We start from the raw sequence: 24,969 nt of genomic DNA, 5'->3' as shown, positions 1-24,969 counted from the left end.
AATTGAGTCACCAAAGCCTGTAATCCTGCAGACGTCTAAAACGTCTTGCAGTATCGTATGGGATCTGACTCCATTATCAGCCGAGCGTCTGATCCTTCAAATTAAATTGAGGGCCTTGTAGCTAGTTTCCTCATTTCGCCAAGAAGCCCATACATACGCAACCACGATATGGGGTAGGGTCGCTCCATTGTTGCTCCAACAGTGTTATAAAGCTTTGTAATCCCGGGCTAACCCGTACATTAAATCCTACTGTAATTGCCTCCCATCCAAAGGCAGGTGGGTTAGAGTGGAGATATTCCCTGTTCTACAGGCAGCTCACAAGGACAATGGGAGGAGGATTTAGTTCCTATGCAGATTTTCTGAGGAGCTGAATATCTTTAGCGCAGGTGCTTCAGAAGAGAACTATGTCAGTTCTGCTGACTATCTTGATGCTGGACAATGAATACTGAGACAAGCTATAGGAGAATCAAAAGTGTGTTATTGAAACGTTTGTCTGTCTCTCTGTCTGTCTTTCTGTCTGTCGGTCGGTCGGTCATTGTTGCACCCTGTCATTGTGTGTACATCAAATGCTCTGTCCTGTAGGCAGTAGCAGAGCCGCCTGGTTCAATGAACACTCGGCAGCAGACTTGCAAGCCATGCACCAGGATCCTCTTCCCCAGGTCCCATTGTCACACGTTAATCGGGAGCATCCGCAATCCGTCTCCGATGGTGGCTAAAGTGGAGATTGACTTTGCCTGTTCACACATCAGTGTGGCAGCCAGTTAGAGCTCACCCTGATCCGTGCAGGAGAGTGACAATAGCTAGCTAAAGCCCCGGTGCTTTACCACCCGAGTGTAAAGGGACTTAGGACAGAGGAGCAGAAATGCACTAAAAGCAGAGGAGCGGTTGTGGCATGTAACCTGTGTGCACCATGGTGTGTTTTTGTGTTTGGAGTTTGCCTGTCTGTCGCATCACTCAATAAGCCAGAGAGATGGGGTTAGCGACTGTACTCACAGTGTTAGACATGAGAACTCTTTGTTGAAAGTCCTTTACAAATGGAGCCATGTTTGCAAAATAATGAACAATGTCTTTTTCTCTATATGCGCATTCTTCATCTGTGCATGTGCTCACAACTTTGTGTAAACAAAACAATTGACAAATGTTCGAGTGGGCCGCAGCAAAGAGAGAGAGAGAGCATGAGTGTGAATCAAAGGGAAGACCAGAAATTGAATTAGAAAAGATGGGAATTAGATCTATGGGTTTCTCATCTTTACATGGCTTATAGGTTTTACAAGACGCAAGGGAATCTCTCGAGATAATCATTGTTTGTGTTTGTGTTTGTGTTTGTGTTTGTGTTTGTGTTTGTGTTTGTGTTTGTGTTTGTGTTTGTGTGTGTGTGTTTCATCCCAGTCCCCATCCCCCAACTCTCCAGTAATGAATAGATAGAAACACTACAAGTCGGACTCAGCAGAGAGTAAATTGTTATGGTCATTTGTGTACAGCTGTCCCTTAGCTACCGAAGATGAAGATACCATGGGTCCACATGTCTAAGACACTGCTGGTATAACACACAATACGGTTCCCCAGAATTAAATTCATTAAATACATCCCCCATCCCAGAGAGTAGAGGATCAGGCGGTCAAAGACTCCAGACAACCAAGCCATAGACTGTTCTTTCTGCTACCGCACGGCAGCGGTGCCAAGGCACCAAGTCTAGGACCAACAGGACCCTGAACAGCTTCTACCCCTAAGCCATAAGACTGCTAAGAAAGACAGCTAAATAGCAAAAACGGCTATCCGGACTACCTGCATTTACCAATTCTTGCACTAACGTTCTTGCACTGACTGTACGCACACACACTGGAGTCTACCCACACACTCACACATACTTACACTGTCACCCCGACACACACATACCCACACACAACATACACCCAAACACACACACTCACACACAAACTTTCACACTCACCACATATGCTGCTGCTACTGTTTATTATCTATCCTGTTGCCTAGTCACCTTACCCCTACCTATTTGTACATACATGTAGCTACCTCAATTACTTTGTACCCCTGCACATCGACTCGGTGCTGGTACTACATATACTGTACAATGCATTCGAAAAGTATTCAGCCTCCATGACTTTTTCCACATTTTGTTATGTTACAGCCTTATTCTAAAATGTATTAAATAAATCATTTTCCTCATTGATCTACACATAATACCACATAATGACAAAGCAAAAACAGGTTTTTAGACATCTGGGAAAATGAATAACAAATAAAAACAGAAATACCTTATTTATATAAGTATTCAGACCCTTTGCTATGAGACTCGAAATTGAGCTCAGGTGCATCCTGTTTCCATTGATCATCATTGAGATGTTTCTATAAGTTGATTGGAGTCCACCTGTGGTAAATTCAATTGATTGGACATGATTTGGAAAGGCACACACCTGCATATATAAGGTTGACAGTGCATGTCAGCACAAAAATCAAGCCATAAGGTTGAAGGAATTGTCCGTAGAGATCCGAGACATTATTGTATTGAGGCACAGATCTGGGGAAGAGTACCAAAAAACTTCTGCATCATTGAAGGTCTCCAAGAACAAAGTGGGCTCCATCATTCTTAAGTGGAAGAAGTTTGGAAACACCAAGACTCTTCCTAGAGCTGGCCGCCCAACCAAACTGAACAATCGGGGGAGAAGGGTCTTGGTCAGAGAGGTGACCAAGAACCTGATTGTCACTCTGACAGAGCTCCAGAGTTCCTCTGTGGAGATGGGCGAACCTTCCAGAAGGACAACCATCTCTGCAGCACTCCACCAATCAGGCCTTTATGGTCGAGTGACCAGGCGGTAGCCACTTCTCAGTAAAAGGCACATGACAGCCCACTTGGAGTTTCCCCAAAAGGCCAAAAAAGAACTCAGACCATGAGAAACAAGAAACTCTTTGGCCTGAAGACCAAGCATCACGTCTGGAGGAAACCTGGCACCGTCCCTATGGTGAAGCATGGTGGTGGCAGCATCATGCTGTGGGGATGTTTTTCAGCGGCAAGGACTGGGAGACTGGTTAGGATCGAGGCAAAGATGAATGGAGCAAAGTACAGAGAGATCCTTGATGGAAACCTGCTCCAGGACCTCAGACTGGGGCGAAAGTTCACCTTCCAACAGGACAACGACACTAAGCACACAGCTAAAACAATGTAAGAGTGGCTTCGGGACAAGTCACTGAATGTCCTTGAGTGGCCCAGCCAGAGCCTCGACTTGAACCCAATTGAACATGTGAAAATCCATTCCATCCAACCTGACAGAGCTTCAGAGGATATGCAGAAAATAATGGGGGGGAAACTCACCAACAACTCAGCATTGTTGGAAAAGGACCTGTAAGTAAGCATTTCACTGTTAGTCTGCACCTGTTGATTACATGGCATGTGACAAACAACATTTGATTTGATTTTAGTGGAGGAGTAGTGATTTTCTTTTGGCAGATGCTCACAGGCGGACCACAGCTACCTATTATTGCATGAATAATTAATGATGTGTCAGATAGCTGAATGGCAGACTTTTTGAAGCCCGGACCTTATAGGGTTATTAGTGTTTGCCAAACAACGGCAATAATGGAGCTCGATGAATACCAAAGTGGGCTCAAAACACCGATGTAACATTTAGAAAAATGCAGAACATTGGGTTTGACATCATATGAATTTATCAGTCAAACAGGCAGACATGTTGAATAAACAAATGACAAGGTCGCATAGGCCTAACATGACATGTAGGCCTGTTATAACACAACATTTATTATACAATTAACAGGCAAGTCATCACAAAATCCTAGGCTCCTGAATGGATGCCTGCTAGCAATGCTGGCTAACAAAGCTACCATGCTCTCTGTCAATGAAGCGTGGCATGCTACTAGCTAGCAGACTGCTACACAAGTGTTTGCAACAATAACAGCCTAATTTAATCTCAGTAGGTTGATTCCAACAAACGGGCAGAACGTAACACAAAGCTGCACGATAGATACAGTAGTGCTGAATTTCTTAAAATGCTACTAATGGGACATTATATACACTGCGTGTTAAAGTAAATGTCCAGTGAAAATCTCATTTTTAAAAGTTAATATTATTTTAACTCACACCCAAATAATGTTGTTGACTCACTTTATACTCGTGTGGCCAAAGCATAAACTGTAGAAAAAAACACTTCAACAACCCCACCTCAAACTTGTATCAAACAGACATTTAAAAAATGCTTGCTGTTTCCTCATGGAGAATGATGTCATCCTGCCTCATTGGCTGAGCTGGCCAATCAGCCATCTACTGGCATGAATATTTTGAATGACCGGTATATGCCCACACCATTCCAACACAGAAAAGTTGTTTTTTTAACATACTTATTTACTATTTTTTGGAAGGAAAACGATTTAACTGATATTGTAATTCATTATAGGTCATATTTAATAAAAATCTGGAAACACTGGACAGTTACTTTAAAACAATCTTGCTTGCAACCCAAAGAGCCGAAATAATAAATCATCAGATCAGGGGCCTCATTTTTAAACCCTGTGTATGTACAAACTATATCCCAAAATGTGCATGCGCCAGTTTTTATGCAAACGTTATTTTATAAAGAATGTACTTGACATGAGAATGTGCTCAACTCTTCACAAACTTTAAACCATGTGTCCACACATCTGGTAGTCAATGGAATATTGTATTGCAAGCTGGCAAGAAAGTATTTTGTGCAAATGGGGATATGATTAAAAGCGTATATAAAATATAATATAAAATAAAAACAACAGAAAAACATGAACAAGAATGCAGCCATTTTCCATTTGAGAGAAGAGTAAAAATGAGTGTTTAATTTTTTTGTAAATCATGCAGCGCGTTATGTCAAGATCGCAGATTGTAGAGAAACAACAAATGTCGGTACATATATGTGTCTTAAATTCTTGTTAATATAACTGCACTGTCCAATTTACAGTAGCTATTACTGCGAAAAAATGCCATGCTATTGTTTGAGGAGAGCACCCAATGTCAAAACAGTTTTTTCACTGCGATAGGTTTGATACATTCGCCTCTGAAGGTGAAATGTGTACTAACATTCTGAAATCTTGCTCTGATTTATCATCCAAACGGTCCTAGAGATAACATGAAGTGTTGTTTTCTTACATAAAATCCTTTTTCATATCCTAAAAAGGTCCACATAGAATGCCCGATTGATTTTGAATTACCAATCGTTCAATTTGAAAGGAATCTGTGAAAATCTCACCCTAAACGTTGTTTCAAAGAGTCCAATCACATTCGTATCTATTCCTCAGAGATCCTAGAAGGTAACAAGACTTCACTATTTCATTATTGTTGTAGTATATCCTATAGGACACCATATTTGGTCAGAGAGCAACGCATTCATGGCGGCCATCACTTGAACGACTGTATCTTTGTCAAAAAAGCAACAATCGGGGTCAAACGAAGCTAGCTAGATAGCCAATGAGCTGGGCTTGTAAACCATGTATATGTGTTAAACTGTAGCTAACCTTGTATGACAGCATGCCTTTTCATTTTAGACAAAACTTATAAGGATATTCAGAGAAGAAGTTATGAAAATGGGTTGTTTTACAAATGTTGAACTTATATGGTTACTAATACTTGGAAAGCTAAAACAAAGTCCAAGTATAGAGATTTGACAATATTCTTGCAGAAAAAATGGAATATGTATGCGAATGTCTCCTTCACGATTTGCCCAAATGTACCTGGGGACTTCACACTAAAAGTCTTGAGTCACACTTCAAGTTATCCATCTGAAACTTTGCACATACACTGCTGCCATCTTGTGAACACTATTGGAATTACAATCAGAGTGATGGCTATAAGTGTGACCTTTCTATTGCATTTCAAAGATGGTGGTAAAAAAACACCAGTTGGTTTTTTCTTTGTATTTTCCTCTATTTTGTTATATTCTCCTACATTCAATTCACATTTCCAAACTTCAAAGTGTTTCCTTTCAAATGGTACCAAGAATATGCATATCCTTGCTTCAGGGCCTGAGCTACAGGAAGTTAGATTTGGGTATATCATTGAGGCAAAAAAAAGGGGGCTATCCCTGAGAAGTTTCACTGTATATTATTAACTACCTATGGGATTGAAAAACTTGAAATAGCCTCCATATACATTAGCCTACCTATTTATTAGGCTACAAGTTCCAATTAAATGATAGATGCGCATGGTAATTTGTTGTATGGCTACTTCACATCATGGCCAGAAAAGGTGAGGAATTTATTCTGCATTAAAAGTCGTGAACAGTTGATATTTTACATTGAAGTAAACCAGTGGTTCCCAATCAGGAGTACTAGGACCTCTGGGGGTCCTTGGCCTATCCATAGGGGGTACTTGAGAAAACTGGTGAGACTATAGGCTTACTGGGAAAAATGCACACGAGGGGGTACTTCAGGGGTAATCTGGGCAGAGCAAAATTCAGTTGGTGGTACAGTAGTCGAAAAAGGTTGGGAACCACTGAAGTAGGCCATGTAAGGCCTTTGATGCTGTGATTTATTTCTTAACAATACATCAGAAATCGCTGGTAGTCCTGCAGAATTGCTGTGCAATAGAGGCACTTATACCAAGGCAGGACACAGAAACCCAATAATCTATTGATAAACTAAAAATGGAACAATTAGTATTTTACATAGAGGTGTGGGCTGTAGCATTTAGCCTAGTTTTAAATTGTTTTGAATATACAATCAATCTTGCAGAATGCGCAGACAGACACTAGGCAGCATTGGTGTTTAGTTTGAAAAAGTCACCAGTAGCAGTGCGTCGGTAAAATCATTGGGGAAGCCAAGCTAGAAAAGAAAGCCATGTAGCAACTTACAGTGCCTTTGGAAAGTATTCAGACCCCTTGACTTTTTCCACATTTTGTTACTTTACACCCCTATTCTAAAATTGATTACAATATTTGTTTTTACTCATAAATCTTTTCGAATGCATTGAATGTATTGTCAAAATTGTGTTGTTTGCTCTATAATCTGTTAGTTCATATGCCTTGCTGATATATAGGCTAAGGCCGAGAAAATAAGAAGACACAGCAGCAGAATAATTGTATTATTGTAAAGTGGCTGTTCCACTGGATGTCATAAGGTGAATGCACCAATTTGTAAGTCGCTCTGGATAAGAGCGTCTGCTAAATGACTTAAATGTAAATGTAAATGTAATAAATTCAACCACACAAAAACCAGAGAGCAACCCCTGTCCTGTGAAGTCCACAAAGCATATTGCATGTAACAAACAGTTACATGACCTACTGTATGGTCAAGCAAGTTAATGTTTCTGACATTTTCCGACTACTAAACAACTATTGATTTAGAGTTATCTCAAGTTGCAAAAAAAAACAGGAGCTGCCTCCACTATTCCAGCAGCATTTCAACTTCATCATTTCAACATCATCAAATTGGGGTGCATTTGCGTAGATAAAACATGTTGACTCACTCTACTTGTAAAGAAACGCCAAAGCCATCCTCCACTCTTTAATTTTGAAAGAAACGGTCTATGACTCCGTCATGCAGAACAGGCTTTTATTTTTGTTGTCCTAGGCTACCTGGCTAAAATGCTTGCTCTCTAGCCTAACTTTCTTTCATGGGTAACGTTAAGCTAGTTAACATTAGCCTTCTACATCTAGATCTAACTTCTATCCTCTCAGGTCAGGGACACAATGTATGAATTTATGGTTGGATCAGAATCGTGGTTATAATCATTGCCCAGTACAGAAGAATTACGTAAAACCACAAGTCCAGATCCCTATCTCCATGCATGGCTAATTTGTGGTCCTTCTGTAGCTCAGTTGGTAGAGCATGGCGCTTGTAACGCCAGGGTAGTGGGTTCGATTCCCGGGACCACCCATACGTAGAATGTATGCACACATGACTGTAAGTCGCTTTGGATAAAAGCATTTGCTAAATGGCTTTTTTTTTTTTTTTTTTTAATTTAGGAAAGGGACAATTTTTTGGTAGCTAGCTAGCCACCGGAGGACAATAACACAATAAGATGCAACAATTCATGTTGTTTCTGTCAATGATGTTTGCTCTCAATTTTATTGGAGTGAAGCCAAATCCAAACTGGCTTCCCTTGACCCTTTTTTTGGGGGGCGCTACAGGACCATTCACAGTTCAGCTCACTCAGTTCAGCTCAACACTGATTGGCTATTATTTTATCCTTTTTATCAAGGGAGGCCAAATTCTCGCTGGCTTCCCTTGCATTCAATGCTATGGCGGCAACAATGTCATACTCTTTTTGACCAGACAGCATCATATAGATGGCCTACACATACAGAGACAGAGGGGGTGCTGTTTTGCTTGCTTGGATGCTTTCTCCGGGTGAGATACATTCAGCCTCTTGCGAATTAAAGGAAAATAATTAACACTGAGAGACGAAATATCAATTATTTTATACATTTTTTATTTTTTGGGGGGGGAGCCTGGCTTCCCTTCGCATCCATGAATACACGCCACTGAAAGTCACTGCAAAGTATCAAAACATTCTGCCCACACCTCTACAGAAATGTGATGAATAGTTTCAAATAATACAGCAAATAAAGGGCGTTATTGTAACCATAAAAGGTGAATGGTTTACCAGGTGGAGTATTAATGCTTGTTCACACATGCTTTATGGGAAACATGCGTATCTATGGCATGCGCCAAGTTTATACATCTAAATATTTTTGTATATGCTCAGAATCTTTCGAAATGGCGAAAGCAGAAATTTTGTGTGAAATTTATGAAACGATTATAAATGAGGCCCCTATTGATCTCATGTTGTTACCGTGTCAAATGAGTCTAATACCAGACAGCTGCTTCAAGTTCTCAGCTCCTGCCCTCAATTAAATGTTGACCTATCAGGAACATAAACAATTGCAAATCCCCTCCACTGTGCCACTGCGCCAAACCCTTGGCAACGGCAGCGCGTTAGGCAGTTCCGGGAGATGGTTTCCGGGGGCATTTCACGGAGAGCCTTTGGCTTCAACATTTTAGAATGTCCCCACCAACATTTAAGCATTTGTCTGAGAGCGTAGGACCATTTATTGGACCGATATTGCCTAGCCCTTGTGCTCCTGTACCCACCAGTAAGTTCATTGCCATTGCACTGGACAAGCTGCCACGTGTGCCAATATCGGATGATTGTAGAGTTGTTTGGAGTCAGCAAGACTGTCTGTACAGCCATCAAAAGGAGGATGAGGAGCCATATCAAGCTGCCTGGAGATATAGAGGCACAGGAGATAACGCGTCACAACTACCTGACACATGGTGTGCCACAGGTCTACAGAGCACTGGACGGGACTCATATCCCAATTCTTCCCCCATTAGAGGGATACCAGGATTTGGTGAACAGAAAGGGCTTGCCATCCAACATCCTACATGTGGTTGTGGATAACAAATACCTAATCAGGGTTGTTGTCTTGGCCACATCCAACCTGTACAAATAACCTCAGACGTGAACCCAGGCTGAGGTTGATGTAGAAGGAGTGTAAGTACCTCTCCTGATCGCAGGAGATCCTGCATATCCTCTCCTCCTGTGGTTGGTGAAGGGCTTCTCCAGGCAGAACCTATCCGAGTAGTTATGGAGCACACATTTGGGCACCTCAAGGGGAGATGAATGATCCGCTAACAAAAACACTCCGACATCCACTACACCTTAATGAAAACCGTGGTCTTGGCATGCTATGTGCTGCATTACCTCTGCAAGGGGGAGAAGGAAAGGTTTCGCCAACCAGGTCTTGGTGAGCACCGATGAGATAATCTCTACGATGCACAGCCACCTTGCCATCCACACCAAGGCCCATCAAATGATGAGGTGCACATCATAAGAGACACTCTGGTAAGACACCTGGAAAATAAGGTCATCTAAACAGCTAACCAAATAATCTTTTGTACTCTTATTCGTCTTGTCAACTACAATATGAATCAAGCGTCACTTTAAGTGACACTCACCTGTCTTTATCAATGAGAGAATATCCAAAACCAAAAAGATGGCAGTAAATACTGTATTTTTTTTTATTACTTCATGACACAAAAATGTGTATTTAATTTAATAACGTAGCACTTCCTGAATTCCAAACCCATTGAAGTTGAGAAGACACCAGTGCCTTCCGAGTTGAGAATGAATAAGAGTCTATTTGTCACGCCTATTCCTGCCCCCCCCCCCCAGGTGGCCTATCATTACGCACACTTGCCACCATCATTACGTGCATCTGCGCAATATTGGACTCACTCTGTTATCCATTAAATGTTCACTCCCCGTAATTGCTTCTCATCTCCCAGCGTCTGTCCTTACGCTATTGACGCACCCATGTGTCAATCTAAGTAACATAACAAAAAAATCCTATAAAAATCCATCAGTTTAAGCTAGCTATTTCAAGCTGCTTCTCAATCTCCCGCATCCGCCTATGTCGGCCTTTCTCATCTGGTGGTGGAAGGTGGCCAAGCTACAGCAGTATTTGTCAGACAATGCATTCTTGTCAAAAAAAAACTTCTGTAGCGTCCGAACGGTTTAACCTACAAACTCTATGGAAAGGATGTTCTCCATTTTGCTCTTTGACCCCCGCAAGTGTCTCACGGGATTGGTCTGGAGGTAATGCAAATGGTAGTATGGAGGTGTTTTGTGGCAACAAAAATAAGGGGATAATAAATGTGTCCAAATTTTATATTTCCTGAGCTTTCTTATATCTCCTAGATATAACAAAGACACTTCAAAACCTTAATCTTTATGATGCATTTTTTGCAATTTATGAATGTGTTATTCCATGCATTTCTATGGGCTATAGTACCTAAAGGGGTATTATAGCCCCCATTGTATGACCATCTTAAAACAATTCCATATTTAAGCTTAGTACCCCTCCCCCTTAAAGGGTTTAAGGAAGTAGACATTTACATTAAAGTAATTTAGCAGACGCTCTTGTCCAGAACGCCCTACAGTCGGTGCAGTAAGACAATCGCATCGAAGACATTGTAAGTATAAAAAAAAAGCAGCTATTACCGAAATCGTGCGAGTGAGAAAGCCAAGAATAGCACAGCAATTGTTGTTCATATTTTTGTTGTTCAAAAATCTATTTGATTAATCTGTCTGTCTCCCCGAACCCTTATTCAATTCATTCCAATGAATTGATTAACAATGCTACTTGACCTCACATTTGTGCTGTGTTGAAACACCTTCAGTTAAGCATAGCTAGCTTAATGCTGCACAGACAGACACTGTCAGTGAAAGTAAACACCAGTGGACTTGAGATTCTCCTCCTCTCTGCCTCCTCTCAGAAGGGGGTTGATGTAGCTGGGCCCCCCTACTGGGCTTCTCCTCCCCCAGTCCCCCTCACCTCCTCCCCTGTTACGTTTGCAAAGTCCAATTTTCAGCTAATATTAGGGTCGTGACAGACAGCGCAAAGGGCTTGGTTGGACATAATGGCAACAGAATAGTAAATATGAGGAGAGCTAAAATGGGTGGGGTGGAGGTTAGGGACATTTCCACGGAGCAGAGGGGCGCAGTGCGATGGAATAGATTTTCCAATCGAGTGTGTCACATTAGATTTTCAGGGGTTGCCGGGTGGCAGGTACATGTAATTAGTAACACTTTAGCGTTGTAATGAAGCTTTTTATTTAGCTGCAACGTCGGCTCATGAATGCATAAGGAGCTGCTCTCCAGCTGTGCCCGCTAACCCGTGGTGGGGGGGTAGAGGGAGGGCCACGGGGGGCCGGGTTGAGGCAAAGCGATCTCTCTCTCTCTCTCTCTCTCTCTCTCTCTCTCTCTCTCTCTCTCTCTCTCTCTCTCTCTCTCTCTCTCTCTCTCTCTCTCTCTCTCTCTCTCTCTCGCTCTCTCTTGCTCTCTCTCTCTCTTTCTTCCTTTCTGTCTCTGCAGCTCTCCATTGTACCTGTGGCCCCACAGTGAAAAGGGGAGCGCAGCTGTAAGGAAGCCAAGCCTGCAGCATGGCCACATTCCCCACAAGCCACTGCTTCAGAGGGCCTCACTGTTCATTTCCTTCTCATCTCGGGTGTGAAATCGCCAGCGGTGTGGCACTGACCTCCGGTATTATGGGGTCAAGTGCTGAGATCTGATGTACGTCTGTCTCTCAGGTCCCGGAATCTGACAGACAACATATATTGAGGAGGAAGGTGTAGGGACCTGTAGGTGCATGTGTGGTGTCAACCACAGCTAAGGGATGGGTATGTCACTTTATCATGTCTTAACATGTGATAATACCTGCCTCATCAGTGGAGGAGCAATAGCAAACATTTTAGTTATACTGTTAAATGAAATTGTCATTTGAACAAACAGCAGTATGCATCACCCAGAGCCCCCCACGGCTCCTCTACCCGCCAAGAAATTAAACGCCTCTCCTTGAAATTAAACGCCTCTCCTTTCATATAGCTCCCAATTTATTCTGACTCTCAATCTGAAACGCACAAGTTAACATCTTTTCTGCTCAGGCAGATTTATAATCAGGTATAAACAACTACTTTGGTGTGGATTGAGAGAAGAGGCAAGAGAGTAGGGGAAGGGGGGGGGGTGAGAAGAGAAGCATCTGAGCAGATAACCATTAGATATGATTCCCACGATAAGAAGCCATCATTTGGCTCTAAGAGATAACTGCAGGGGGTGCCAGGCTCAACCGCTGCAATTTACTGTTTGTTTTCTCTCTCCCCTTTTTCAAATTGTTATCTCATCTGTTGAAGGGGGTTTTCATCTTAGATGATTTTCTTCTCTCTTTTTTTGTATCATCCCCAGAAGGTGAGATCACAAGCTTGCAGAAGGCAGAGACGGGCATGTTCGAAAACGATGGACAAAATACAAATATTTGAAAATGTATTTCATGGTAATTATGTCAAGTTTCATGGCCCCAGCACAGTACTGAGGCACAGCCTGGATGCCTTAATTTGTATAGAAATTGTAATCATTTGTTCATTTCAAGGTGAAAATTACATTTTTTAAATTTAAATTGTATCCTGCGTGATAGGCTATTATCTAGAAAAATTGTCTCTGTGTATTAGTCTATGCACCGGCTTCACGCCTGTTAGGAGCTCCCTTCTTTTAAAAAAGGGTTTATGTACGTATTCCCTGACTAAATATGTGGTGGGATTTCTTCTTTATTTGGGTTTGCCACTGTCTCAACTCATTTTCATGCTCTGCATTAATATGAATTAGTCTGAAAACTCAACTGATCTTTACTTATGTAAATAAATACAAGACCTCTGCATTTTTATCTTATCTCATATTTGGACTTTTCTGCATTCAACAACTTAAGGCTCTTTCAAGTTAAAATCCCAAGGGCGTTCTTTCTTTGCCTCCTTTTTTCCCTTGGTGAGATGGCGGGCGATGAGGGTGGCGGTATTGACACTTCGTCTGGCGTTGAAAGGGAGAGTTTACAGAAGGGGCTAAAGACTTTTGGTTCAAATGTGTCGACTGGGCTCTTTTCGTCAACGAGGCTGATTGAGTGTCTTCGGAGAGCAGCGGGGTTAGTAAAGACCTCCAGTTTCCTCCCAGCTTAATACTGAGAGTGATGCTGGAGTGTGGGGATTAGAGAGCGGGGTTCTAGGAGAGGGCAGGGAGGGGGAGAGGGTAGGGTGCATAACACCAGAGGTTGATATTGAGGACTGTAATCGTACATTCAGGGGATTGGTGATATAGGCCTAGCACATGAAAGATGGAGGTTTTAAGAGGAACTTGAAATGAAAGAAGGGTGGGGTGGGGGGGGGGGGGCTAGTTCTGAAAATGTTGCCTCGTACCCTTTTGTAGTCAGCTAGAATAAAATCTGTCACCGAAATAAAAGGCGGCCCAGGAATGACAGTGTTAGTTAAAAAGGATACATTCTTCTCCCCAACAATCTCTCCTGACTTAAGCGCACTACTTACCATTCCAGGTTATTAGCCAATCATGACGATCTGTCTCCGTAAGCTGATTGTGGGAATGTCGGAATCCAGTGGAATCCCCTCAGCGCCCATCTGAGAGCCGCGGCTCAGGTACCTAATGTATCCTGGAATAATTATAGGATTTAGGGAGATGTTAGGCTTTGTAAGTGCTTTCATTGTGACATTTTCAAGTGTTTGACACAGCAGACTCAGAACGACACAATACCCCAGGGGGCTGGTGGGAGTAGGGAGCAGAGGAGAGAGGGAAGGAGAGGAAAGGCCAGGGGGCGGGAGAGCGGGAGAGCGGCCCTCGAAACTTCTTCAAACAGGTTTTAATCATTCCATACCTCCTGGCGGTTTTCCCTTCTGTCGTAATGATAACGTTGAACTGACCCAAAATACTCATTACTGAGAAAGTGCGGGACCTTGTACTCTCGGCTGCCAGGTTAATTGCTTTAATAGATTACTCCCTTGCCAAGTGTTTTCAATATGTTAATAATTAGAATTCAAAGCGCCAATATTTTTTGTCTTCTCAGACCAGAACGCCAATTCAATACATGCAGTAATTAATCATAATAAATCAAATAAAATCTGTACTATACATTCCCACTTGTAACATGGAATATAGCATGTAACGTAACATTGGAATATTTTTTTCTACATTTGATGGGCAGCCCTGTTGAGACTCCTCCGATGTTTTCCCCAATGATGGGCGCGTGTGTGGTCATCACGCTTTCGTGACGTTTCATTGAAGAACCTAGATTTGCTGACTGTATCAATATATCAGCGAAACTGCATCAAATGTTCCATAGGGGCTATAAAGTAAACTATGATGACAGTTTGCCATTATGGCCATGTCTTCATTAAATAGAATGCACTGAGTGGCTGGTTAAATCAGCCTACCCAGGGGTGGGGTGAACCAATCAAGGTCCTGGATGCAGCCTGGCTGCTCTGAGGGCCAACTCTAACCCATTATTAGTCACGAGGAACAGTAGTGTGTTAGGATAGAAGGGCTGGGTCACAGAGAGTGGGGAACCAGTGAGCTGAGCCCCCCTGGTGCAAAGCCCTCACTCCATAGCCAGGTTTGAGATTATTGACTGGATTTGAATATTTTAGCCGGGGGTTCTCCTCAAGGTGGATGGGAACTGATGTGATGGGGGGGTACATGCTCCTCTTTCCCAAGTGTCAGTCATGTACAGTACCTCACTTTAATCAATTAGAAGGTAAAAAGGCAAGTAGGTTCATATTTTTCTAAAGGTAGAATCTGTAACTTTAACTTCCCAAGCAGCTACAACCGAAGTTACTGCAAACACATTTGGCCTAGAATTTGCACAGAAAACACACCTCATTTACCAAAACAAGTACAGGCCGTGGGCAGCAAGGTTAAAGTGACAGAGTGCGCTTTTAAGTGTGATCACTTTTAATATTTTCAGTACAGAAATTGAGAAGAGACATTCAATACAAACACACACACCACACACATAGACACTATAGACACTATACTGTACTGTACTGTACATGTGTGGCTCAATTGATTGAGCATGGTGCTTGCAACGCCAGGGTTGTGGGTTTGATTCCCACAGGGGACCAGTATGAGAAAATGTATGTCCTCACTGCTGTAAGTTTCTCTGGATGAGAGCGTGTGCTAAATTAATAAATGGACCCAAGACATGCTGCCCAGAAATAGCCTCTGTGGTCAGGGGCAGTATCCACAAAGCATCTCAGAAAAGGTCCTTGGAATACTTTTCTAAGACATAAAAAAAACTCCCAGCTCAAAGTGGGTTTTAGGATTATGTTAAGACACTGCTCAGACAGGAGTAAAATCAATTCATAAAATGTTATCTCAGCTGGTAATCACGACGGTTTGAGGTACCTGAAAGGAAAGATAGTGATGATGCTCATTGACATTGTTGCATATGCCCACATAAAAAATACTACAGTTTACTATAGAATGCTACAGTACTTACTATAGAATTCTGTAGTATACTGTAAAATACTATTCTACACACTGTAGTATCCCTCGATCATGTATAGTGCTTTGTATAGAATTTTGAACTGTACTGTAGAATACTATAGTAAATACTACAGGATTATCCACACAAAAAAAACACTGTAGTAAATACTACAGAAATGTCTGCAAAAGCACTACAGTCCAAAGAAACTCTAGTAAATACCACATTATTTAATTTGCATATATCCTGCCAATCCCCCTCCCCATATCCCAATTTGTGCCACCCATAAGTGAGAAACCTACATGCCAATATTTAGACAATACATTGTGTTCCCTGTGGTTTTAGGAAAGAGCAAAAGTGCTTAACTCTATTCAGATCCCAGTTCTACCTACAAGATATGGAACATTTGCTCTTTTAGTATTTCTCCAGTAGGTATCCTCAAGGAGAATGCCCCCCCCCACCTCTATATCAAAGATAATAATCCAAAAACACTACAGTAAGTACTACAGTACACTATAGTTTGCAAAAACACTACAGTTATTGCTATGCTATATTCTACTCTTTTTCAGACTACAGTATTTATACTATAGTCAAGTGTAAATACTACAGTATTCGCTGTAGTGTTTTTGCGGGCTGAAAGACTGCAGAAACACTTTAGTGAATACTACAGTAAAGTCCTCCAAAAACACTACAGTGAACACTATAGTATTCCTACCATAGTATACACTATATTATTTTTCCATGTGGGTGATGGGGAATAACCAATTATGATGAGTCATCGCCAGCTATAGCAAGCTTTAGACAACCATCAAAAGATGCAATGGTAAAATGTTTGATATAATTTTCGCCTGATACGATCAATTTGTTGGCATGCTTAACCTTTTTTTTTAACAAATTCTGATAGTTGTTAAAAGTGGATTTAAAAAAATTATATTACCGTTATATTACACTCGTCACTTCAGTTCCAACAACTCTGAATTGCTTTAGCACAGTAGGCATCAAGTCACAACCTATTTGTTAACATGATGATGATGATGATGTGATATTGGACTCCAAAAGGATCACTTGAAATAACATGATGTGTGTTAAATAAATAATCGAAAGAAAAACGTGTGATACTGATTAGCCTAGCTAGTGGTTCTAAGTATTCAGGCATATCATGTGAAATAGGCCACGTGAAACGCTTGTCACAAGTGCAAAACATTATTTTAACAACTCCAAAGCCAATTGCATGTGGCACAAAACACACAGCCTTTTTCTATTATCAAGACACCTCCTGGTAACTCTCAACTGGTTTGGACAGCTCTCCTAAATCTAAACTAAAGAGGCTCGTGCCTAAGGTTTTATTTTGACCCATAACAGTAGGAGTAAAATGTTTCCATTCTCAGCCCCAAATTTCCTACTCTAAGATGCTTTGTCTATATGGGCCCGGGCCTGAGAATTTGATTTGATTTGATTTGCCAGGCTCCCCATTAGCCGACACCAATGGCGACAGCTAGTCTTACTGGGGACCGACACATAACGAGGGCCCCAATGCCCCGAGGGCCTAACATCCCCATACTGCCTCCTCTGTGAGGTCACGAAGAAAGTCCCCGCTGTAGTGATGCCCCTGGTAACACTGGCTCATTCAACTCTGGATTGTACAAACGGGGATTCTTGGGATCTTAAATCACTGATCACTGTTACTTTATAGATGTACTTGACATCAAAGCTTTCTGGAATGTAGTAGAAAGGGGATATTATGATCGGGTATTTTGTCCTATGAGCTAATGTGAATTTCTGAATGTAAAACGCCTGCATTAAATTGCTCTTCTATTCTGCCTATTACGATTAAAGATTTGATTATCATGGGGAAAATAACAGTATATTTGAGAAGCAGAGGTCAACACTATTTGATCACAGTAAACCAGAACCAGATCCCGTATGAAATATACAGCAGTACTTATACAAATGTATGGTACTTAGGTACTGTATAAAGTACTAAATAAGTATAAAGGACAGTGAAATAAAAGAGTCGACCAAGCAGTGGTCTTGGTCCAGTTTTAGAGCTTTAATTGATAACAGTTACGCCAGTGTTACAGTCAACACACCAACAGGCTGAGGGTAGTAAATGCCAATACAAGTTTCCCACTACTCTAATACTTCATACAGTAGAATAAATTATGCCATATGGTAATATACACACATGCTGAACAGAAATAGAATAAAGCAAGAGTAAAAAAAAACTACAGGTAGGCGGGAGGCGGGGGCAACTGGTGTAGAGGGGGAGGTCAGGGACGTGGGTTTTTTTTTTCTCTGTTTCTTTTCGTAGAAAATACACCAATTGGAAGGGTTGTGGGGAGCACTGATTGGCACAGCAGCCATAAAGTCTGTGTGGGTTTCCTGAAAATACTGATTGGACTGGTTTGGATGAGAGGGTATGATATTTCAAGGATTTTGGCAATGATCTACTTCCCGGGAGTCAGATGAACTCGTGGATACCATTTTTATGGCTCTGTGTGCTGTTTGAAGGAAGTTGCTAAATTGCTCTAGGGGAATTGCTAAGTAGCGTTAGTGCAATGGCTGGAAGTCATGCTAGCAGATACCCATAGACTCCCAGTCATTGTGCTAACGCTAGTTAGCAATGGTTCACAATACTACCTCTAACTTCCTTCATATTGGACACAGAAACATTAATGAAAGGTATCCACAATTTCATCTGACTTTGGGGAAGTAAACAAAGGGCATCATTGCCAAAATCTCGAAGTATCCCTTTAAGGTCCTGGAAAGTCATTCAGGTATGTGTGTGTCCAAAATGAGCATATGAGGCCATGAAACCCCACAGCAAGTTCAAGGGTCAGTGTCCGCGCCTCATGTTATGCCCCAGGAAGAGATAGGTAAGTGGGGGAACGTAAGATGTTGTCTGTGAGGGTTGACAGGAACAATCCATTGGTCCCAACAGGAGGGGAACGTCTGTTAAAATGGGGGAAGAATCAACTTCCAATAGGAATGTAAATGTGAATAATGACTTTTTTTCTCTCAGGTCTGAGTTCCAATTCAATATTCCTGCTCTGATACACTTTTTCATGTGAAAATGTCTCAGCTGTTCTCTTGATCAGCGGATATTGGTTAACATCCATATTTTCCAGTTACAGAAATTGGTGAATTGAGTGGTATTGTTCATTTTCATCAATCATTTTTAAGAGCAAAAGCTAAAATACAATCTGTATTTTTTTTTGTTTTTTTTTTTGTTTTTACATCAATACAACATAGTAAAAGGAGCAAATGAAACAAACAAATATTCAGGAATGTAACACAAATATACATTGTAAGACTTCAAGAGATGCAGCATTCACTCAACCATCAATGTCTTCTCAACCATCTCAACTCATAATCATCATTGATATGTTTTAGTACAAAACATGTTTTCATATAAACAACCCATACACAATCAGATTTTGAATGAAATATTCACTGTTTTTTTTTTAACTTAACCAGAATATGGTTGGTTCCAATACGATCAGATTCTACAGTTTTAATATTTACGTTTTATTTTACATCTGTTATGTATTGAGGGGCTATTTCATATTATATCAGACTGATGTGAATACTATACCTTTTAAGAACTTAGAGTCATTTTCTGGGATGCATAATGTGAGATGCAGATAATAAAACAGTTTGTATGGCACAAATATTCAATACAAACTGTCATATCTTGGAATGGTTTTCAAACAAAATAATGTAAAATAAAAAAAATAGAATGAATTTCCATAGTTCAAGTACTTTGTGATTTTGGAATGCTGCACCACTCTTGTTTTAGAGAGAAATAATGCAAATATATTGGTCATAATTTTGTAAGACACACATACATTAAGTATGACACACTAAAACCGCCACTACCCATGAAAAGACCTCCAAACAACCTCGAAATGGTAATGGAAAGTAATGATTGACCTAGCGTTAGCTAAACACATGGATGTCCTTGAACATTGAACATTTTCTTCCCCTCAAAACAATCCTCTGGTCCCTGTAGCCAATCAATGCCTGGGGGAGGCTGGGTGAAGCGGACCTCTGGAATTAGGAGTTTCCCATTGGCCGTTCATTCCCAGATGATTCTGAGGAGCTCAACGTCCCACAGAGTAGCCTTTAAGTTCCTTTAGAAATGTCGGGCACGAGATTAGAGTGGGAAGGTCAAAATCCATGACATGAGAGGCTTCAGTAGCAAGCTGCTATCAGACCTTCTCAACTTTCTCTCTCTCTTTCTCCCCCCTCTCTTCTTTCTCCGTAAGCCCCTCCTCCCTCTCTTTCTCTCTCTCTTTCTCCCCCTCCCTTCTTTCTCCGTAAGCCCCTCCTCCCTCTCTTTCTCCCCCCTCTCTTCTTTCTCCGTAAGCCCCTCCTCCCTCTCTTTCTCCCTCTCTTTCTCCCTCTCTTTCTCCCCCCTCTCTTCTTTCTCCGTAAGCCCCTCCTCCCTCTCTTTCTCCCTCTCTTTCTCCCTCTCTTTCTCCCCCTCTCTTCTTTCTCCGTAAGCCCCTCCTCCCTCTCTTTCTCTCTCTCTTTCTCCCCCCTCCCTTCTTTCTCCGTAAGCCCCTCCTCCTTCTCTTTCTCTCTCTCTTTCACCCCCCTCCCTTCTTTCTCTGTAAGCTCCTCTAAATCATCTGTTCAAATAATACCAGCAAACGCCAATGAAATCTTTGACAAGATGGAAAGTAAACAACATTGTAACAATAATTATAATTTTGAACAGCAATAGGAACAGCCACAGTTATAATGACAAATAGAATTATAACACCAGTAGCTAAGTACCGTAACAAATGACCTGGTCCAAAAACTTGGGAATGAAAGATAAGCTACACTTGTTCGGCCTGCATGTGTTAACTCTTGGTAGCGTAGGTCGGGCAGGCCATTTCAATATGGGGCCCAAGACAGTAGGAGCTCATTCCCCTCTAGCTCGCCATAGCCCTGTAAGGGTCTCTTGGTTGAGGATGAGAGGAGGAATTGTGAAATGGTTGAACAGTGGAAAGAGACTGTAGCTACAGCTCCCTGCTCCTCCTCCTGGAATGGCTGCTTCAATTTCAGTCCATTTCTCTCTTCGAGACTACAAGTGCTTTGATCTTCTGTCTTGTCTCTCTCCCACAAACACACACAAAAACAGAAACACGTCTGCACATACACACACACACACACACACACACTTCTGGCTCTCCCGTTGGTGATGGCGGTGGCGGTGAGAGAGATAGGGGTGAGGGAGAGGCGCTGGTAGCAGGTCAAGGGGCTAGTGTGGGGGAGATGGGGAGACTGTAGTGCGACTAATCTAGTAGGCCTGTCCCGTCTCCACCTGGAGTAGTCCCAGGACGGCTGAGTGGTCTCCCAGCTTCATCCTCCGCTGGCTGGACAGGCTCACGTTCTTCGCCAGGTAGTCCACAGCAGCTGTCGATGGAAGCACAGGACAAATACACACGTACTTAGCCTACTGTAAAAAGACACCATCATAATGAATGAATACAATTAAATCAAGCAATCAATCATGTTTGATTTTATCGAGATTTTTACAAATACATTTGGCACATGTACCGTATTTAGCAGTAACCTGGGGCTTCCTTTGGTTCCCCGCCTGCAAATGGTTTCTCTATAGTCACTACCCATTTGTGTGTACGTGCGTGTGTATGCGTGTTACAGAGGCAAACATTTGTGTGTGTGTGCATGTGTGTGTCCCATTCAAAACACACATCCTGTTCAACACGGCCGCGGTGTGACTAACTAACTAACCCGGCCCCCAGGGTTCGGCCAGTCATCCAACCAAGCAGGGCTATGACTGGACGGATCTCTGATCTCCTGAATTGACTGACCGAATACTAGAATAGAACTTTATCAGGAACACGTGTATACGCTCACCTGCGGGCAGACACTGGGTCATGGGGTCAAACCCCAACTACCTACATTCCCCCATGACAACCCAGGGGCTGGGTATTGATCTAGCTCACACCTCACACTGTTTCAATTTCCCCACACAAGCTAAAAAGACATTAGGAGAGGCTGATTGGTTGGGGCAGAGGTGTAGCCAATGGGCCGCAGGGCTGGGCGTCAGGGGGGACAAACAGAGGACAGGAGAACTAGGAAGGAACAAGGGGGCAAGACTAAGGAAGCCCTCCATTTAACCATCCATCCTAGTGATGGGCCACGTATGGAACAACGTTACGGAACGTGCAGGTAGAAATAGATTGTGTGTAGCTCTGTCTGTCTGTCTTTGCTGTGTGCACGTCTGCATTGATGTCTGCGTCTCTATCTGGCCTGTGTGCGTGCCTCAATTGGCTCTTTTGAGATTGTGTCCAATTCAAATGACTGATATTAGGAGAAAATGTGTCATCGCCGAACAAAGGAGCCAACCGGAGGCCAGCTTATACAGCCTTAGACATGGCACAGACAGGCTGCTGAAGGTGGATATTAGCATGCTGGCATTAGGGCTTATTGGCCCGTCTTCCCTTCTTTTTTATAAACATGTCTAGTCTGTCGCTCTTTCTGATGCTCCTCCCCGCTGCAGGTGATTTGAACCCCTTCTTTTGTCAAAAGAGGAGGAAGTGGAGAGGGTGTGACAGGAGAGAGGCACAGTATGTGTGTGTGTCTGTGTGCGCTTGTGTGCGTCTTACTGTAGACCGTGCCAGACTGCTGTCGGGGGTGTTGACGGGGCTGACGGTAAGTAGAGAAAGGAAGCTGTCAGGAGTAGAGGTGTAACGGTAGGAGAGGCACACCTGTGGGCGGGGAGGACGTCTGCCGACCTGTCCGTCACCCTGACAGCTGGGGAGGGAATGTGTGTGCGTGTGTGTGTGTGTGTGGTGTGTGCGTACGTGTGTTTGTGTCTCTGTATGTGTATGTGGTGGGGGGGGGACCTACAGTGCCGTGAACAAGTATTTGCACCCTTCATGATTCTCTCTATTTTTGTTATCAGATCTTCAAGCAAAACCTAATATTAGATAAAAGGAACCCGAGTTTACAAACAACACTAAAATGGTATACGTATTTTATTTAATTAACAAAGTTATGCAATTCCCCTGTGTGAAAAAGTAATTATGCCTGGCAAAAACCAAGCACCGCATTCCACAGTAAGAACCTCATACCAACAGTCAAGCATAGTGGTGGTAGTGTGATGGTTTGGGGATGCTCTGCTGCCTCAGGACCTGGACGACGTGCCTTAATAGAAGGAACCATGAATTGTGCTCTGTATCAGAGAATTCTACAGGAGAATGTCAGGCCATCCGTCTGTGAGCTGAAGCTGAAGCGCAGCTGGGTCATGCAGCAAGACAATGATCCAAAACACACAATCAAGTCCACAGCGACATGAGAGACTGATCAACAACGACAGGAAGCGTTTGGTTGGAGTCGTTGCAGCTAAAGGTGGCACAACCAGTTATTGAGTGTAAGGGGGCCATTACTTTTTCACATAAGGAAAATGGATGTTGCATAACTTTGAGGACTGGCCACCCCTCATAGCCTGGTTCCTCTCTAGGTTTCTTCCGAGGTTTTGGCCTTTCTAGGGAGTTTTTCCTAGCCACCGTGCTTCTACACCTGCATTGCTTGCTGTTTGGGGTTTTAGGCTGGGTTTCTGTACAGCACTTTGATATATCAGCTGATGTAAGAAGGGCTATATAAATACATTTGATTTGATTTGTTAATTAAATAAATAAAATAATAATAAATCATTTGTAAGCTCTGGTTCCCTTTATCTGATAACAAAAATAGAGAATATCAGAAAGGGGGTAAATACTTGTTCACCTTCGAAGGGAAGCTCTTTTCTCCTGTCACCCAGGCTACACATCTTAAATAAAAGCTCATCAAACACACACACACTCCAAACCTCTTCCATTAGATGGGTGTGTACCCACGGAGGCGTACACAAACACACACACACATGTATTGCATTACTCATCTCATATGTATATACTGTATTTTATACCATCTATTGCATCCTTCCTATGCCGCTCGGTCATCGCTCAACCATATATTTATATGTATATATTCTTATTCCATCCCTTTACTTAGATTTGTGTGTATTGGGTAGTTGTTGTGGAATTTCTTAGATTACTTGTTTGATATTACAGCACTGTCAGAACCAGAAGCACAAGCATTTCGCCACACTCGCAATAACATGTGCTAACCATGTGCCTGTGACCAATACAATTTGATTTGATTTGATACACACCTAGCCATTTTAATGGCACAAGACTATAGCTGTCAGGCACTTCATGTCTTGCGCTACAACAGAAGAGGTGACGGTGTCTCTCAAACGACACGTATCCTAAAGCCCCTGCATGTCGTTACCCCTAGTAACCCACGACTCACTCTGTCCGTATTGGCTGTACTGGTAGCCGGCCGTAACAGGGTCCACACTGTAGCTGGTGGTGCTGTAGGTGGGAGGGCAGTAGGACTGGGAGGAGGCCATGCTGTCCACCGTCTTGATGGACTGGTCTGAGGAGCGCTGGCTGCAGCTGGCCGAGATGGAGTTGGACGACTCCAGGCTGCCGTGGAGGGGCGAGATGGAGAAGTCATGCTGGGACTGTGAGGGCACGCCGCTGGGGTTACTCAGGATGCTCATCACCTGGGGGGATGAGGGGAAGGGAGGAGGGGGAGAGGAGAGGCTCAGTCAGTGTGCTGTGGATCAATGGTACAGTATATATAGGCAAAGGGTTCAACTATTGCATAACAAACTTGACAAAATATAGAGAGTTGCTCAGTCTATAATATTGGGAGTTATTAAGTGGATGACTGAACTAACGTTGAGGCAAGCAGTGTTCCTTTTGACACTAGCAAGAGGAGGGTGGGCAGAGAAAGAGATGTAGAGATGAAGATAAAGATGGGGGGGGGTTCTCTTGGCAGAGGCAGACACCTCTCGTCCCGGGGCCTGCTCCACAACAAGCGCTTGGGGAGCCCTCCTAATCTGTAGTAGCCCCTGCAGCTCTCCCAGAGCAGCTCTGTCTCCCAGAGCTCATGAATGATTCACACTGTTTAAATAAGATCCTAAGGAGTCTCCATTAGATGCCTCTGGAGACTTCAGCAGACAGCCACAGCAGCTATGTCTTCCTTCAGCTTTGATTGGCACAGATAACACACTGTAGGTGATGACATGCCAAACTTCCAGTGCTGCCTGGTTTGGTGTCATGAAAAGACATTCTGAAATGGCACC

General features: G+C 42.6%; 1 protein-coding gene and 1 non-coding gene across 3 annotated transcripts in view; one reads left to right on the top strand and one right to left on the bottom strand.

Moving 5' to 3' along the window:
* Window positions 1-16,215: 16,215 nt before the first annotated feature.
* Window positions 16,216-16,270, top strand: LOC118361811 (U7 small nuclear RNA). Its single transcript, XR_004821074.1, has one exon. It is a non-coding gene; the product is annotated as a U7 small nuclear RNA (small nuclear RNA).
* A 4,122-nt stretch (window positions 16,271-20,392) lies between these two features.
* Window positions 20,393-24,969, bottom strand: part of LOC118361257 (paired box protein Pax-7) — a 67,858-nt gene continuing 63,281 nt past the window's right edge. For both annotated transcript variants that reach the window (XM_035741047.2, XM_035741048.2), the window contains exons 9-10: window positions 24,129-24,384; window positions 20,393-21,221 (exon numbers count right to left, since the gene is read on the bottom strand). In XM_035741047.2, the coding sequence (XP_035596940.1) occupies window positions 21,106-21,221; window positions 24,129-24,384 (372 nt within the window). In that variant the 3' untranslated portion in view covers window positions 20,393-21,105. The remainder of the gene's footprint in view (window positions 21,222-24,128; window positions 24,385-24,969) is intronic.

This window comes from Oncorhynchus keta, chromosome 28, assembly GCF_023373465.1.
Source record: "Oncorhynchus keta strain PuntledgeMale-10-30-2019 chromosome 28, Oket_V2, whole genome shotgun sequence".
NCBI classification, from domain to species: Eukaryota; Metazoa; Chordata; class Actinopteri; order Salmoniformes; family Salmonidae; genus Oncorhynchus; species Oncorhynchus keta.
Note: the sequence above shows the minus strand (reverse complement) of the source record. Positions and strands in the feature narration are given on the sequence as shown.